The 17,521-nt window shown below is 52.5% G+C and overlaps 1 protein-coding gene across 1 annotated transcript in view; it reads left to right on the top strand.

The window, feature by feature from the left end:
• CSMD2 (CUB and Sushi multiple domains 2) overlaps positions 1-17,521 on the top strand; it is a gene marked incomplete at both ends in the record, with an annotated part of 270,482 nt that overhangs the window by 229,706 nt on the left and 23,255 nt on the right. Inside the window, 10 exons of the mRNA XM_084274397.1 lie at positions 1,103-1,291; positions 1,986-2,132; positions 3,078-3,266; positions 8,071-8,256; positions 8,555-8,749; positions 10,215-10,388; positions 10,681-10,923; positions 13,753-13,926; positions 14,667-14,855; positions 17,221-17,394. Coding sequence (XP_084130523.1) covers positions 1,103-1,291; positions 1,986-2,132; positions 3,078-3,266; positions 8,071-8,256; positions 8,555-8,749; positions 10,215-10,388; positions 10,681-10,923; positions 13,753-13,926; positions 14,667-14,855; positions 17,221-17,394 — 1,860 coding nt within the window. The remainder of the gene's footprint in view (positions 1-1,102; positions 1,292-1,985; positions 2,133-3,077; positions 3,267-8,070; positions 8,257-8,554; positions 8,750-10,214; positions 10,389-10,680; positions 10,924-13,752; positions 13,927-14,666; positions 14,856-17,220; positions 17,395-17,521) is intronic.

Below are 17,521 nucleotides of genomic sequence, written 5' to 3'. Positions count from 1 at the left end.
GTGCCACAGAATGTATTACATGGGAGAGAAATGAAAGCCCCGAGCACGCTGCGTTGTACACCTTGCTGCTGCTCAGGAGGGATCCCAAAGATGTTTCCCTGCTACCATGTTACCTTATTTATCCTCTGGATTCCTGCTGGTGCTTTTGTTCGCTCCAGCCGTGATTATTTCATCTCCTTCATTCCCTCCTATCTGAACATTTTTACCATATAATGGGATATTTTTCTATAGCTCGATTCTCTCTGAAATAGCGTGAACTGAAGGAGAGAAAGGGAGGTCATTCAATTATTTACTGATGGTTGTTAGCCTGGGGGTAAAGGGACTGCTTAAATTACATCTGGCCACCAATTTATAGAGGTCAAAAAATCACTGATGGGATTAAGGATTTGGAAAGAATACGCTGTTCTTTCTGGATAGTTCTGGCTGTTTTCTGTTAATACAAGTACAGCATTTGCACCAGGCTTTAGTGACGATTATGGGTAAGTAAAGTTCCCTTGCTTTTTATGCTTTTTCACTCACTTTGTGTGTTTGCCTCCTCTTCTGGGCTGTTTTTGCTGGCCTTTTCATTTAGCATTTTCAGCTGGGTTTAGTATTTCCAGGAGCTAAATAGGAGTCTAGTGATTACAGAAACGGGAGGTCTTACATCCCAGTTCACAGCTCGGTGGGTGCCCTGGGATAAGCCTGTAGCTCCACACCTTGTTCTAACCTGGGTAATAAAGTTCCCAGGGATTCCCAGGGAGCCCTTTATAACTTGGGAATAGTCTCTCAGTCAACAGTGCTGTTGGTTTTGAAAGAGATGTGGAATGATGCAGCAGTGATTGAGATTGGTTGGCTGCTTTTTTGCCCTGTTGATGTGGGCATTGCTCAGGTCAGGGGGAACGCAGTGTGCTTCATTCAGAGCCTGTGTTGGGGTGTGGGGATGCTCTGGGAGCCCCCCAGGATCAAGGTGTGTAGTGTGGATGTACGTGGGTGGGAGTTGCACTCTATCTTCACCCTGCTCTTCAAGACAAACCTTCTCAGACGTAGCATCTCATGTTTCCTCCCTCCTTCATCAAAACAGGAATGTTAATGTTCTCCTGTCTCTCCTTCGTGCTCCCTGCAGTGCACTGCCCAATGAACGAGGTTATGACAGACTCCACCGGCGTCATCCTCAGCCAGAGCTTCCTGGGGAGCTACCCTCACTTTCAGACCTGCTCTTGGGTGGTCAAGGTGGAGCCTGGGTATAACATCTCCCTCACCATCGAGTACTTCCTGAGCGAGAAGCAGTATGATGAGTTTGAAATCTTTGATGGTAAGAGATTCGCTGGTTTGACTCACGCAGCAGCTGAGGGGAAAGGGAATCAGTGGAAGGGTTTGGTTAGTTGTTAATCTCTGTTCCCAGAGCGCTCAGGAGAGCTTTCCACTGCTCTGCCTGTAACCTTCTGTGGGATGTACAGCTCCTCCTAAGACTCACTGGTTCTCTGGATAAGCAAATACCAGGGATTTGATTTTTGGCTGGATCTCCAGTATTTTTCCAGGGGGAAGGAGTTAGCAAGCTCCTGGGAGAAATCATAGCAGGGGTTGCTGGCAGAGGGTGAATTGAGAAGGTAGGACTCTTATCCCTGAAGCTGATGCAGACCATATTTTCTGGGCCCGTGAGCGTTCTCACAGCCCGAGAGGATCTGTCGGTGTTCACGAGGCAGCTTTGTAACCTGCTGATGTTCCTCTGGTTGCCCACTGGGACGTGAGCCGAAGGCATCCTGCCTGGAGCAAGATCCTCGTCTTGCTGCCATCAACTGGGCTTTAATTGCCGTTGGTTTCCCCAGAACCAGGTGTCTGCACTGGGACTGGTGTTCAGTAAAACCCCGAGCATGAGCTGCTGTTCCTGGGCTCACCGGGAAAGCGCCTGAGCTGCAGCTCCCAGCGCACCCCTTCCCTCTGCCAAACCTGCCCCCCCGTGACCGTGTGCCAGGCGTCACCTCTCCTCCCTCCCTCCATCCTCACAGGTCCCTCTGGCCACAGTCCGCTGCTCCTCTCGCTGAGCGGGAACTACTCTGCCCCTCTGACCGTCACCAGCAGCGGGAACAAAGTCTACCTCCGCTGGTCCTCTGATCATGCCTACAACAGGAAAGGCTTCAAAATCCGCTACTCTGGTAAGCACACAGCAGGGATGGGATGATGCCTCTGCCCAGAGCGTGGCCACCCCTTCAGCGAAGGCACTCCATGAAGCTGCTGTGGAGGGGCACAGGCCATCTGTGTCAGCAGAAGCTGCCAGGGCCTGGGAAGGCGCACAAAGCTGGGCTCCTCCTGAGCTGGAGGGGCTGGAGCAGGCAGGTCTCATTCCAGGAAGAACCTCAAGGCTTTGGCGGGTTTCTCAACCCCTCTTAAGCATCAGGACCAGAGTATGTAACCATAGGTGGCATGGCTCTGGATGAGAGAACCCATCCCGTGCAATTCCCAGTAAAGATGGCTGTGCCACTGGATTACCCCATCCTTGCAGTGGGGCTGTCTTGGGGTGTTTGAAGATGAACATCACAAAACATAAGAACTCATGTTAGGAGCTGCGTGGTGCACGAGGCATGACTTAGATGTGACACTGTGTGACAACACATGTGACAGTGAACACTGTGCTCCTGCTCGGGTGTTGTGCTGCTGCCCACACAGGGGCAGGACCAGGGAGCCTCAGTTGCTTGTTCAGCACAAAACCACTGCTGGATGCTGGGTGTTTGCTGAGAACTCCTTTCAGATGAATTACTGTGGTTTGGAACTTAGCAAATCTTAATTAACAGAAGTTCCAGAACTGGGCTGAGAACTTGCCAGCATGTCATAAATAAATAATGGCTTTGCTCAGTAAATGAATTAAGTAATATTTAATTATCAGAAATTAGTCTTTATTTCTAGAGCAGAGGGAAACTTGGAGAGTAGCCCTGCCCACTGTGCCCCTTTGACTTGGTACTTATCCATCCCGAGTTCTCTCTCTCTCGTACAGCCTGAGGTTAGGGGAAGGGCAGTGTAATTCTTGAGCACGGGAAGGGAATTCATCTCGATGCACCAACCCTTTCTGTGCCTTATTTCTTCCCCTCTGCCCTTCTCTCCAGCTCCTTACTGCAGCCTCCCGCAGCCGCCAGCCCACGGGCTGATTCTCAGCCAGACAGGGCTGCTCCCCGGCAGCACAGTCCGCTTTGCCTGCGACACCGGTTACCGCCTTGTTGGCCACAGCACCACCACCTGCACCCAGCACCCGCAGGGCTACTTCCACTGGAACGAAGCGATCCCTCTGTGCCAAGGTGAGAGGAGGCAGACGTGTTGTCATGAGAATCTGGTGTGAAAATAAAGACCTCTTGTAATGCCCCCAGCTCCCTGTTGAGAGCAGGCTTGGAGTTGAAGGTGGGAAGGGATGGGGGGGCTCCTCTTATATCCCAGTGCTTGGGAATAGGTGAACAAGGAGGGAAGGGAGTAACTGGTCAGGAGTTGGATGGTCGTTGTCTGTCCTGGGGTGGGGAAGGAAAAGCACATCCTCTGCAAGGGCTTCTGTGCTGGAAGTGTTTAACTCTGGGAAGAGACACAGCCAAGCCTCGGCCAAGGGTGGGAGAAGCTGTTGCTTGGGAGAATCGGGAAAGCCTGGCAGGAGCACAGGTCCCACTGGGTCTTAGTGACTGGGAATTCCTTTGGTGTTTCTGGAAGTGCCCTCCTGGGAGAAGAGAAATTCCTTGGGCTTGGGCTGGTGCCTGGTTTCTCTTGGCTTCCTGTAAGATTTAGGCACGTAGTTAGTTGTTCCTTCCCCATGTCCTCCTCATTAACTGCAATCTCTATGACATGCAGCACTCAGCACAGGGCTCCTTCCCGGCGTGGGAGCGGAGGGGAGGACGGGGCGCTGCACCCTGGGGGGGGGGCTTGGCTTCTGTGCCAGTTTGTCTCCCTCACTGTGGTGCCTTTCTGATTGCACCTTTCTCTCAATCCGCCAATCATCCCTGTTCCTTTGTGTTGATAAAATGCCCATCTTTATTCTGATGGAGCCTTTCAGTGCCTTTGAACATTCATCCATGTTCCAGAGGGATTAATATTGCATTGACTTCCCTGGAAACTAGCCAGAGAACAGAGACAGCACAGGAGAAATCTCCTTGCAGCGTCTGCATCGCTGCCCAGTCCAAGCCATAAGGAAAAGAAGGATTATTTGGTGTGGGAGGTACCATAGAGCCTTGAAGAATCCCTTCTGTGCTCCTGAATCCCTTAGTTCCCTTGGGGGTGCAGGCAGCCCTGCATTGGAAGGGTGATTTCATGCTGTGGGTGCCCTACCTCCACCCGAGCCCTCTCAAGGGTGTCTGTATTTAAAGGGGAGTGGAAAGCAGTAAACCAAGACCCTGAGCCCCATCCCATTTGTAAGGGGAGCTGGGAAACTGGGCAGGACCAAGGTAGCAGTTTAACCTCTGTGATGCCATGGAGGGGAGCAAATGAATGAAGCAGCAAGAGCAGGAGGTGCGAGGGGCTGTCATGGCAACTGTGCCTCCCGAATCCTTAGCCCAGCGTAAGGAGTTTCTCTGATGTACCACGTCTCTCTTTGTAGAGGAAGGGCTGTAATCAGGAATAGGTGGGGATGCTGCTGAGCCCTCACTGCCCAGGTGTGCTGGGCTGCCACCTCAGCCTTGCTCTCAGCTCCAGAAGGTGTGACAGGGAATGGATTTTAAATGGGGAGTGGATTTTAAATGCTGGGGTGGGGAGGAGGTAGAGAAGGGCAGGGGGTGTGGGGAGGTTGACATGCTGGGGTGAGGCATCGCCTGACAGCACAGACTCAGAGCAGGACTGGTCCCTGAGCAGTCCCTGATCATGGTGCCCAGGCCACCAGAGGAGGAGTCAGGACCAGACCGCCCGTGACTTGTCACCGCCCGAGTGGCAATGTGGGGGGCTCCTGGGTGCTGGCAAGCTCCTGGCTCTGCTGGAGCAGGACTTCCCTCTGCCAACAGAGGCAGAATTGGGGTCCAGCTCCTAGCATCACAGCTGGACCTTGGTGCTGGATGGCCCTCTGGAAGAGCGTGTCTCCATCCAGTGATGAGATCTCACTGGTTGTGTTAGATCCCGAGGCTGAAGGAACTGTAACACCTTTGGGAAAGTCACCTCCTCCCTCTGTTTCCCTGTACTCCCACCAGGAACCGTGACACTGGCCCATGGTTACCAGGTGCTGAGAGATGGATACAGGAGGGGAGGGAAGGAGGGAGAGGCAGAAGCTGGAGCAGTAGGAGAATTCATGGCAGAGCAGCTCCCCCCCCTGGCTTCGAGCAGCTGATAGCCAGGGCTGGCTCTGCTCTTCCTCACTCCAGCTACATCAAACCCAACAGCCTTTTCCTTTTTTCCTTTGACATTTTTTTATTTTTTTAATGCATTGCTCTCCAAGCCAACTGGCAACCTCTTGTTTTGGGCTGTGCTCAACTTCTCATCCTTTCTGGTGGCCAGATCCACATGGCAGAGGTTTGGGGACTCTGTAACACTGCATAAATTGCTCCCACAATGAGCTGTGTCAGGAGGAGGGGAACTGGGGTGCCCGTAAACACATGGTCTAGTTAACAAATGGCATTTCCCATAGCTCCCTTCTGCCAGCCCATAATCCTCTTCCCCCTTCCCCATCCCCTCTGAATAATCTTTACTACGTGCTCTGTCCTAGCTGACATTTATGGAAGGAGCAGAGAATACTCTGCAGGGAACAATCTTGCTTTGGCACAATGGGGGAGAACACAAGATGATCTCATGTGTCTTTTTTGTCTCTGCTGCCTATTTTTAAGCTGCTTTGTTTTTTTGGAATCCCAGCTGCAGAATTTGCTTTCACAGCCTCTGTCCCTTTCCCTAGCACATCATCTTCCTGCAGACAGAGTCTTTGTACCTCTGAACCCCCCTGCAAGCACTCCTTTCTCCCTCAACCCTGCTCTCCATGGCTCTCTCCAAGCCAAATGGTGGTTTGCTTTCCCCTGGAACAACTACTGCTTCGTGTCATCCCTGGGTTGCAGTGCCCATGGTTTGAGCTTCTGAAATGCTCTTTGGAGCAGATGGTGAATTTATTGCCACCCCAAAAAATCCAACTTCTCTGCTTCGTGCAGAGCTCTGTAAATAAAACCCTGCTAACAGCACGGTCTGCTCAAGGATGTTGGGTCTGTGGGGGAGACAGGGTCCTGCCGTGGGTGCAGGGCATCAGGCCCACGTGATGCTGCAGTGCTCACAACCTTGGCTGGCTCCCTGGTCCTGTCCTCCTTGGTGGTGTAGCCCGACCGTCTGTAGGTGAAGAGGGTGACTCATTTTTAGTGGCTTTAAAGGACTTTGTTGTTCCCTGTGTCTGGCCCAGCAGTGCTGTGGCATTGCCAACATCTCTATCAGGGCAGGGACTATGCAATGGAAGGACTCTAAATGCTGCTTGAGGGGCAGAGGGGGCTTGCTGGACAGGACTAGGGAGCAGTAACTCGTCCCTTCTGCAGAGAGATGAAGGTGAGTGGCAGCTCAGTGACCTGGAGCACAGCTGGCCACGGTCTCTTTCTTCACTCCTGGTCCCTCACTCTCAGTCTCTGTGCCTCAGTTTCCTGGTGGTAAATAGAGGTGATGAGCTTTGGAAAAGGGCTGAGCAGAGAAAGGAGAAGGCTTTGCTGGGGACAGCGTCATGGAATGGGGGTCAGCTTTCTCACCAGCCTCTCTGGTTGGATGCAGCATCAGAAAGCCATCAGAAGAGAACTGCCAGGTGGAAGGGAAAGGGAGGTAGGACTTCCCAGGTCCCCTCTTCTTTTGCCTCAGAATGACATTGGTATTCAGCGTGGCTGCTTGTCTAGACACCCAGCCTTGTAGAGAGATTCGCCAAGCTCCTTAGCTCGATGAAGTGACATACGTGTGATTATCATTTCACCCAGGGATGTGCCTGATCCTGCTAATATGAGCCTGCTGAATTACTCACACCTATTAGCAACACCAGCATCTGCAAGGTGCTGTGTAATCGTGCTCTGGGCTGGGGCTCTGGCCGGTATGTGTAGCAGCAGTGGGTTGAAAGCATCTTGGACTTGGAGTGGAAGGGAAAGGGAGGTAGGACCTCCCAGGTCCCCTCCACTGAAAGCTCCAGTGGCTCGTCTGGTGCTGCACACGAGAAGTTTGGTGGCTCCTTTTGAGCGCTCAGTGGGGTCTGTGACACCAGGAGGTGACTTTGACTCTGCTTCTCCAGCCCCAGTGAGATGGGCTTCCCCCAGAGCCAAGACGTGGAGAGGGCTGGGATCCTCCGTGGTGGTGTTGGAGCCCAGTCTGGGTTGTGTCCCAGCTCTTCTGCATGCTGATGGAGAAATAAACCCAGATTTGAATGCCAGACTCCCCATGCTGGTGGGGCACCAGGGCTTTTCATGCCTTGCAAAACTCCTGCAGCATACATGAACATGATTCTGGTCTGTGGGTACCTGGCTGTTGCTCGTATCTCTGTGCCCTGCCTGTCCCCCTTCTGCCCTATTTGGCCACAGAACTGAGGACCTCAGCAGGAGTGGTGCTGAGCATCATCTCCAAAGTGCTTCCATCTCGAGCAGCCATTTGGCATCATGCCTGTTTATCAGTTTTTTCCCCTGAATTCTCCCCCTTTACCTTCTCAGCCGTGATGCTATATTTAGCCTTCCTTCTGCCACAACATAATTATACAATTTGCTGCCTTATGTAACCCAGAAGTGCTGTTGGAAAAAGGGGTTTCAGGTTGCTGCTGCTGTGGGATGTAAATACAAAGTGTTATTGCCATCTAATCCTTTATCTCGCTGTGAAAACTTTGGAATTGTGTGTTGATGCATTTTGTGTTACAGATATTAGAGCAAGAGCCAGAGTCTCTTCCAGGGGAAATTGGTATTCAGCTTTGCTGTTACCTCACTGCTAGGCAGGAGCTGAAAATCTCATCCCTCCCTGGAAGTGGGCACTGCTTGGAGTTTCTGGGGTTCAGCGGGGGGGCTGGAGCTGTTGTGAGCAGAGGGGCTGGAGCTGTTGTGAGCAGGGGAGTGTGGGGATCTGGGTGTTTGCATCTCGCTCGCCACAAATCCCTAAATAAACCTGGAAGCAGACTGATTCCTCAGCTGTGTTTTCCCCCTTCCTCCTTCCCAGCTCTCTCCTGCGGAGTTCCCAGAGCCCCCAAGAACGGGGTTGTCTTTGGCAAGGAGTACACGGTGGGAACCAAAGCCGTGTACCACTGCAACCAGGGCTTCCAGCTGCAGCCCGGGGAGGAGCCCAGCGCTGAGTGCCTGCAGGCAGGGCAGTGGAGCAACGGCAACCAGCCCCCGCAGTGTGTGGGTGAGTGTTCGCAGGCAGCACGGCCCCACGGGGGATTTTGGAGGGCCCTTCAGTAACATCAGCCAGCTCCAGCCTGGATGGCTGTGCCTCAGGGGTGCAGTGTTTTAGGACACAGGGTTTCTAATCCTGTGTGGCTTGGGTCTGGTGCCCCCTCTCAGGGTGTCTTGGCCTCCCACCTGTAAAGCAGAGATGCTAAGACCATCCCCCTTGCTTGAAGCTCCCCCAAATGCCCTGGAGTTAAACACTGATCCATGTCTGTCCTGTTTCTTTTCCCTGGCTCACCACGTCTGGCTTTTAGCTGTCACCTGTCCTGATATCAACAGCATCGCAGTCGAGCACGGCCGGTGGCGGCTCACCTACGAGATCCAGTACCACTACAACGCCCAGCTGATGCTCATCTGTGACCCTGGCTACTACTACACAGGCCAGCGGGTCATCAGGTGCCAAGCCACCGGCAAGTGGAGCATAGGAGAACCCATGCCGACCTGTAAAAGTAAGAGGGAGCGAGGCTCAGGAGCTGTGCTGGGGCAGGTCCAGCTTCACAGGGTGTCTGGCTCGGGATGGGCTTTCTGTTCTCCATCCGGCAGGTGTGCAAGCTCTGCTGTCAGTGTGCAAACACACACCACAGCCCCCAGCAGCTCTTGGCAGCTTCTGAGAGCGCGGCTGGGGAACTGCTCCGGTAGAAGAGGGTTTGGATGCAGGGAGGGGTCATCTGCTGATCTGATTCCTGGTGTAATCGAAGCAGTTCTGCAGGAGCTCAGGCACATTCGCTCATCTGTTGCTGTCGGGTCCCAGCAGCTTCGCTGTCGCTGGTGCCAGATGCTCTGAAGTTTCCTTTTAAGAAAGAAAATAAAAAATTCTGATTTAAACCCTAACCTCTTCCAGCTTTATGCAAAAGCCAAGTTTACAAGGGTAACAGTGTCACCTGTAAATCACAAAACGCTCTCTTGGCAGACAAGGAGCTCACTCAGTCATTCCGACACGACTGCTGTGCTTTGGATCTTTCCTTTTGACAAGGGTGGAGGGGTTTTTTTCTCTCTAAGTGCAGATAGAGACAGAGAAATCTCTCCTTCAGAATGGCAGCTCTCCCTTCCCTCCTGTGCCTCCCTTTTGTTTGTAGAGATGCCACTGCCAGCTGCGGTGACGGATGGAGTTTTACCCCTGCTCAGCTCTTCAGCCAGATCCAGGAGCAGGAGCCTGACCTCGTTTTATCTCTTTAGCATTATTGCCACCTAAATTCAAGTGACAGGATCTTGGCAGAGCACAAAGGTCAGAAGCACCCAGCACGAGTCTCTTGATGTCTTGCTGAGTGCGAACGCTCTGGAGGGTTTGCAGATTTGTTTTTTAAGGTAGATAAAATAAAGAGTTGAAGTTTGTGGCTGGGAGCTGCATTGGCATGGGCTCCTGGCCAGGCTCCAGCTGCGCCCTGCAAACCAGGCGTTCAGCTAGGTGTCCTCTCTGGGTCTGAACTTCAGAAATCAGCTCTGTCCTGGAAGTCGTGGCATGAGAAAGAGCTGGGTGTTGCTTTCTGGTTGGGAATCTCATGACCTTCTGTGGCTTTCCTGGGAGACAGGTTTCCTGGAATGGGTTAATTAACCCATTGCTGGTTAATAATAATAATATATGAATAGTTGTAATAATAATATTAACCAGCAACAGGTTAATAATAGAAATAGTCCTGTGTGAGAAGCTTCTATAGTTCCTTTCCAGTGTGTCTTATCTTTGGTCCTTCCCTTGCACTGTGAAGCAGAAGTATTAACAGCTCTTACATCTGTCACCTCGTGTGACATGACTTGAATTGTTGTTATTGGCTGTGTAACTCTTTAATGATCGTCCCTACTCCGTTCTGACTCCAGTAGTGATGTGTGGTGATGGGCATCCCTGAGCGCGTGTCTTTAAAAGACCCCCCGTAGCTCCCTGCCCGGCTTTGCTGACCCGTCCTCTGGGGCCTCTCGTAGTTATCTCGTGTGGAGACCTGCCGACCCCACCGAACGGGAACAAGATCGGGACGCTGACCAGCTACGGGGCCACAGCCATCTTCTCCTGCAACACCGGCTACACCCTGGTCGGGTCCCGCGTGCGGGAGTGCATGGCCAACGGGCTCTGGAGCGGAGCAGAAGTGAGGTGCCTGGGTAGGTGTGGAGCATCTGAAGGTGGAGGGGGGAGTAAAAGATCCTGCTTGTGTTTTGGGAGGGAACGTGAAATTTTGGATGCTGATTCATGAGGGAAGCCAAGAGTGGGCTCAGCGCTGCTCCAGCAGTAGGGCATTACCTAGGTACAGAAAGGAAAGCAGACTTTGATCCCTTACTGCTCAGCAGAGGTGTGCTGAGACTGGAGAGGAGAGCTCTAAAAAATGATGTGCTCTTCCTCCTGCTGCTCCGGGTTTATCTATGACTGCAGAGTCTGGAGTTCGGATCTACCCAGAGGGTCAGGGTGGGATGGGGTGCCTTCGGGCGCGTGCTCTTAGTGCTTCTCCTTGTCTCCCTCCTGCAGCGGGGCACTGTGGCATTCCCAGCCCCATCGTCAACGGGCAGATCAACGGGGAGAACTACAACTACCGGGGCAGCGTGGTGTATCAGTGCAACCCCGGGTTCCGCCTGATCGGGATGTCGGTGCGGATCTGCCAGCAGGATCACCGCTGGTCTGGGAAGACGCCTGTCTGTGTGCGTAAGTATGTCGTCAGATTTCTTTAGCCCCGGTGATGGGCAGAGGACAGGAGCACGTGGAAAGGCCGTTGACCAGAGTTTACACCCCCCCTTGGCTGTGTACAAGTGCTTTGCACACACACAGTGAGCGTGCTGCACGAGCATCCCTGCTGTCATGTAGGACACCAGGAGGTGTGGCTGGGGCGGCATTGCTGCTGTTTTGGCTGCTTTGCTCCTTCTCTCTGCTGTGGAAATGCCTCCTTTCTCTGGTGGGTTTCCTACGTTAACTTCCTAACAGGTGAGCTGAGTTGGAGTGGTTTCTGAGGAGACCACCCTTTATCGAGGTGCGGGGAGGTTAGAGACAGACATATCCCTCCCAGGCACAGCCCAGCTGAGACCCACGCTCTGTGCTGGAGGAAAACCAGTCTCTCTCCCCCTCTAATCCACAGTCACGAGTCACCTTGTCCAACCTGCTCATTTATCTTTCCAGTAAATAAGCTCATTAAGTCAGTCTCTGGAGCTCTTAAGGTGTTACTAAGTTTAAGCATCGTCTTATCAACGGACGGTGTGATCCATGTATTTCATATCGTGGTTCTCCAGTTGTTTGCTTCTGATCTCTCTTGTCTGGTTTCGAGCCTTATGTGCTGAGGCACAGTAACACCAAGATACACGGTAAGAAATGAGATCCCAGCCTGAAAGTAAGAAACAGACTGAAGTTGTCAAGCTGAGCAGAGACTCCAAAATTTGGAGGCTGTCTGGGGTTCTGCATGAGCTTCTTAGGAGAAGAGTTGTTGGAGAGGCTGGCCCTGGCTCTGTAAGTAGGTCTGAATTACTCTTGTGTCTGAGGATGCTCTGTTGGAAAAGTTTGAATTCACTTTTACTGGCCAAGTACATCCAGACTAGCCTTGGCTCAGGAAGCGGTATCGGTAGAGGTGCTCCTGCTGTCGGGCAGGTTTATGGAAGAGCAGGATTTTCTCAGCATCCATCTTCATGGATCATCTTGTTTCTTTGGGGAGGGACCAAACCCTTTGTAACAAAGCAGATGAGCGTTGCTGTGTCTGCCTCCTGACTGCTAAACCTGTACAGGGCTGGTTCTGTGCTGTGCCTTTGGCTCTGCTTTGTGCCAGCTTCTGACTCCGGCACCTGAAAGCCCACCGAGCTTTTGTGCAGAGATGTGTAAAGGTGCAGAGCTTGGCCTTGAAGTTATTGCACTACATTAGGCCTTATGGATAACATAAATTTCATGTCGTTAAAGCAGCTCGCTGTTGGGCTCTGAAATTAGATGCCTCGAGGCTTTATGGCTTCTGAAGAAGCTCAGGGCACTGCGTGTGTTTGCACATTATAATTTCTATTGTCCTGATATTTTCTCTTTAAACCTGCTTCAGTCGCTCCCTCGGAGCGAGCGGCTCGTTTTGATCCCTGCCAACTGCAGGGAGCCTTTTTGGGGTTTTTTTTTTTCCTTCTTCCTGGGACAGAATCCATCACCTGTTTCAAAACATATATAATCACATTCCAAAGCACCTCAGAGAACCTGACATCTGCTTCCTGCAGCACTGAAAGCCTGTCTTGCTTCATATTTTTTAGACCCCGTGCCTGTCACCAGCTTGCATAAGGAATAAATTCCCGTCCCTGTGGTACAGTCCAGCCCTGGCAGTCAAACGTGTTATGGATCTTTTGTGGGAATTTCATCTTCCCCTCCAGCTTCTGGCTTTGGCAGCTGCACAGCTGAACTGCTGGACTTGTACTGATGGGCCATTACCCTGCTGCAGCCTGACAGTGATCAATACTGCTTCGTCCTCGGCTGTGGGAAGGTGTCATGTTCCTTAAGCAGCCAAACCCCCTCTGTGGCACGTCCTGCCGCTGCTTCGGCGCGGCGCAGCGCACTGCTGGGCTCCAGCAAAGGGCTCTGGGCTGCAGCCTCCCTGTGCCAGCCCAGCAGAGCAGCCCTGGCAAAAGCACTTTGAGTTTCAGCATTGTCTGCACTGGCTGCTGCTCCCACCTTTGCCTCTGTGCCTTCCCTTCCTTTTGCTCCTGCCTTCCCTTCCCTTCCACCTTTACCTCCACACCTTCCCATCCCGTCCCATCCTTTCCCGTCCCATCCTTTCCCGTCCCATCCTTTCCCGTCCCATCCTTTCCCGTCCCATCCTTTCCCGTCCCATCCTTTCCCGTCCCATCCTTTCCCTTCCCTTCCCCACAGCCTCTCTGGGACCCTTTAGCCCTTTAACTCCTGGCTGGCCTGTGCTGACATCAGCCACAGGTACAAGAGCTACACCAGAATCCTCGTTTGGGGGATTTAGAAGGAAAGGTTTTTCCCCCCAAAGCTTTTCCAACTTAAAGCAGGAAGATTTAAGCTTTCCAGGCCCTACACTAGAAACCTGATTTCTCTCATATTTTCCCTCTCTTTTAAGCATCCCTCCAGGTGTAACTTTACACTGCAGCGAGCGTACATCTGACTTACACCGGGGAGAGGGAGGAAAACATCAGGTTTCACGACTCTGTGTGTGATGCCCAGGGTAATGTAAGGCAATAGATTAATAGCAGTAGCTGGGCTTTTTGAAGAGGAGCTCCAGGGATTTACGGCGTCAGTCAGTGGGATGCTGGCACTCAGCTGCTTAGAGAGCGGTTCAGAGGATTTCTTAGGCCGGGAAAAGGAACAGAGGTACCGTGCTCTCAGCTGGAGTCGGTGTTTCGACAGAGCTGGCTGCAAATCTTTGAAGTCCGTGTGGGTTTTGGGGTTGATGGGGGGGTGGTTTATGGTCTCCTTGCTCGGGAACCTGTTTTGGAAGGATAATCCACCTTTTTCAGGGCCAAAAAAAAAAAGAAAAGCACCGTCTCCGTTTTCTGCTTACAGCCATCACTTGTGGCCACCCGGGCAACCCTGCCAACGGCCTGACCCAAGGGAGTCAGTTCAACCTGAATGATGTGGCCAAGTTTGTGTGCAGCACCGGCTACCGCCTGGAGGGAGCGTCGCAGTCCCAGTGCCTGGCCAACGGCCAGTGGAGCAGCACCCTGCCCGCCTGCCGCGGTAAGCCTGCACCCAGTCTGGGCAACGCAGGTCTGCCTGTGCCCTCCCCACCGCTTGCTCTGGGTTCCTTAAAGCCCTGCTTGAAGCCAGCGTAACCTCAGGGATGTGCAAGTGATGTTGGAGCTCTGGGGACTCTGTGAGTCGGATTATTCGTTCCCTTGGGCTGCACTCAAATCTGAGAGCGGAGCCCAGCACCCTCCCAGGCGTTGGGCTGTGAGTGGGGGTGAGGCCAGACCCGTAGCAGAGCCCATCCTGGTAACTCTGGGCTGGTTTACTCAAAGCAAACACCCTGGTCTCTGTGCAGAGCCTTTCCTCCTCCTAGGCTGCCCTGCTTAGCACTCCGGTTCACTTACCGAATTCCCTCCCCTCCCCACACACCCTTCTCCCCCCGTAGCCCTTAATCCCCTGTCTCTGTCCACACTGGTCCTGTGTCAGTCAAGGAAAGAGTTACTCTCAGCTGGGTAACGGGGTCCTGAGCACAAGGCACAGCCACTGAGCCTCACACAGCATTGTGAGGGTTGGGAGGATTCCTTCAGCTCTCTATTTTTCCTTTTAATAAGGATTTTCTTCTATTCTGCCTCAATCTTAAAAACTAAGACCAAAGCCATAAAAAACCCCCACACTTTAAAGTGTTGAATATGCCATTTGCAACTTTTCCCCCTGCTTTTCCTGCGCATTTTTGGAGAATCCTTTGTTCTTTGTTACACCCTTTGGTTTGTGTTGTTGTTGTTTGTTTGCAGTTGTAAACTGTACTGACCCCGGGCACCTGGAAAACAGCATCCGTCAAGTGCAGCCGAGTGGTCCTCACAGATTCAGCTTTGGAACAACTGTCTCATACCAGTGCAGCCATGGATATTACTTACTGGGTACCCATGTCCTTACCTGTCAGGGGGATGGCACTTGGGACCGGGCCCTCCCGCAGTGTCTTTGTAAGTGCTACAGAATAACACCACCCATCCACCACCGGCTCTCATCCCATGGGGGGGGGGGTTCTGTTGCTTAGCTGAATGCTCATGGAAAAGGTCTTGGATTCCAAACCCTTCGTAACCCCTGGGAATTATTCCATCAGCTCGCTGGCCTCTGGATCCTGCCCGTGGAAGGGAAATAGGTGGTGTGAGGAGAGGAATCCTCTTAGAGGTGGTTTCCATCTGCAGGGGAAGGCAGCTCCTGCTGAGTTTTTCCGATTCCGTGCAGCTCCAGGAAAAGCATCACAGGTGGAGAGGGGCAGCAGAACTTCTCCAGCACAGATCTTCCTAGGAAGCAGCGTGCAATTAGCCTGGCTGAGGATGGGAGTGTATTTAGCAGGGCTCAGGCAGGGCTGAGTTTCCATACACCCACTCAGCCCTGCAGCTCTGGGGGAGGGAAGCCACAGTGTGATGGTGAAATAAATGCAGCCTTGATTCTGCTGCGACACAGGTGCTAAAGGGGCTTTGCTATGGCTTTTTGCTATGTGTGTGTCCCCCTTGCAGGATCCTGGCCCTTTCAGCCCATGGGGGTTTGCAGGGAGAATGAGGAGGCACTGGGTGGGGGGGTGGTTTGGCTTTAACATAGAAAACCTGCGTGTGGAAAGATAAAATACAGAAGTTGTGTGCTGTCCTGGGTACTAAAGCAGCTTCATCTCCTGTTCCCAGCATAACAAACCCCCCAAAGCCATCAGAAAGGGAGCCCCTTAACTCAGAATCCACTGAGCTGTTCCAAAGCTGCGATCCATCCTTCTCTTCTTTCTTTCTTTGATTTATCTTGCGTTTTCCTTCGACACCTCGTCACACAGAGTGGTGCTTGGCACGTTTCCCTTCCCCTTCCTTAGCAGCATGTCACCTTCCCACATCTGCAGCCCCCTGCACAGGCCCCGGGGAACTGACAAGTGATAACAGCAGCGGGTACCACAGCCCCGGGGGCTCCGAGATGCAGGTTACCTTGTCGGACCCAGGAGCCTGATGTTTCGAGCTCCCTCAGCCCCCAGCTTGACAGACACATAGAACTGAGCCCCTTCCTTAAAATATTGGGTGTCCACAGACTTGGAAGATTTGTGGGTGTTCTCAAAACTGGAAACTCAGGCCAGTTTTATGACTGATGATGTGGATTCATGGGCTAAATAGTTTAAAGGACACAAGAGGAAGAGATTTTTGCAGATCATCTGTTTTCTGTGTCAGACTTCAGTGCTGAAACCCTTTAAAGAGTTTATAGCTGGGTACCTAAAGTTACCAGGAGGATAATAAATGGGGAAGGTGGATGCCAGACAAGCTGAGGTTGCGAGTGTTATCTCAGGAGGCAAGAGCAGACCAGAGTTGATCCCTTTGAGGGGTGGGAGAGCGAGTCCAATAAGTAAAGTACACTGGAGCAGAGCTGAGCACGCCAGGAAAAACATCCTCCCCACTGTGCACGTAAATCCCTTAAAAACCTCGGTACCGCCACAGGTTTTAAGCTGAGCTGAGTCTGCTGGAGTATCTGTTATTAAATTGTTAGTTACAGTGTGAGTTTAAGTATTAGCTATCAAACCCATTCCTTGCAGAGCGTCCTTGGTTTTAGTCACAGCTCTGCACCAGTATATCTCCACGCCCACGTGCCCAAACAGCCGCGTGCTCTGCTTTTTATTGAGGCATACATCATGTTTTCTACCTAATGCCAGCGCTGGTATTTTTAGACACTGGCAGAGGGAGAGAAGAGACCCGTTGCTGACGCTTTCCTTCAGAAACCGAGCGGTGCACGGTCTTTACACGCTGAGCATCCTCATCCAACCCTGTCTCGCAGCCCCCTGGATCTGTCAGCGTGTTTGTCAGCAGCCACGCTGTCTCCACCGCTGATTGCAGAGCTAAAGCAAACCTATTAATTAGTGTGAGCGGTGGGGTTTTACTAGCAGGGGTCAAACAAGCAGCGCTCTGAATCTGCCAGGGTGTAGTTTTACTCAGGGGTGACCCAGCAGCATCGGCTGCAGCTCTGTGCCACAGGACCTCATGCTGATGGGATGGGGGGGACTTGGGAATATTTGTGTTTAAGAAGGGATAAGCTGCAAAAATGCCTCTTCATGTCAAGGCTTCATTTCTTCATTTGCACACAAACCCTTGGCAGCTCTTACAGGGTGAGCTCATGTCCCCCAGAGATGGCTGCAAGGTTTGCTGTGCCACATCTTCACTGTGGCACGAGCCACTGTGCATCTGGAGTGGGTTTGAGGTGCCAATATCCTGTGCAGCAATGAAACATGTAGAACTTTGCTGGGTACAGGCAGCATCTGCCTTTAAAGGAGCATCGTGGGTGGTTCCTCATGGTTGAAGCTCTTGCATCTGTCTCTTACAGTGGTGTCTTGTGGCCACCCCGGCTCCCCACCCCACGCTCAGATCTCGGGGGACAAGTACACCGTGGGCTCCGTGGTCCGGTACAGCTGCCTCGGGAAGCGGACCCTGATCGGCAACTCCACTCGGATGTGCCAGCTGGACGGGCGCTGGAGCGGCTCCCTGCCACACTGCTCAGGTGAGGTGGGCTTTGGGGAGCTCGGGAGGGGGCAGTCCTGTCCTCTGCTGCCCCTTTTAATCCAGCACAGGGGCAGCCTGATGTGCTTTGAGCTGGAGAAATGCTTGTGCTACGGAGGGAGATGGTG

The sequence above is a fragment of the Gallinula chloropus genome, assembly GCF_964237585.1.
Source record: "Gallinula chloropus genome assembly, chromosome: 22".
Classification (NCBI taxonomy): Eukaryota; Metazoa; Chordata; class Aves; order Gruiformes; family Rallidae; genus Gallinula; species Gallinula chloropus.
The sequence above is the reverse complement of the archived record's forward strand: the minus strand, read 5'-3'. Positions and strand labels throughout refer to the sequence as shown.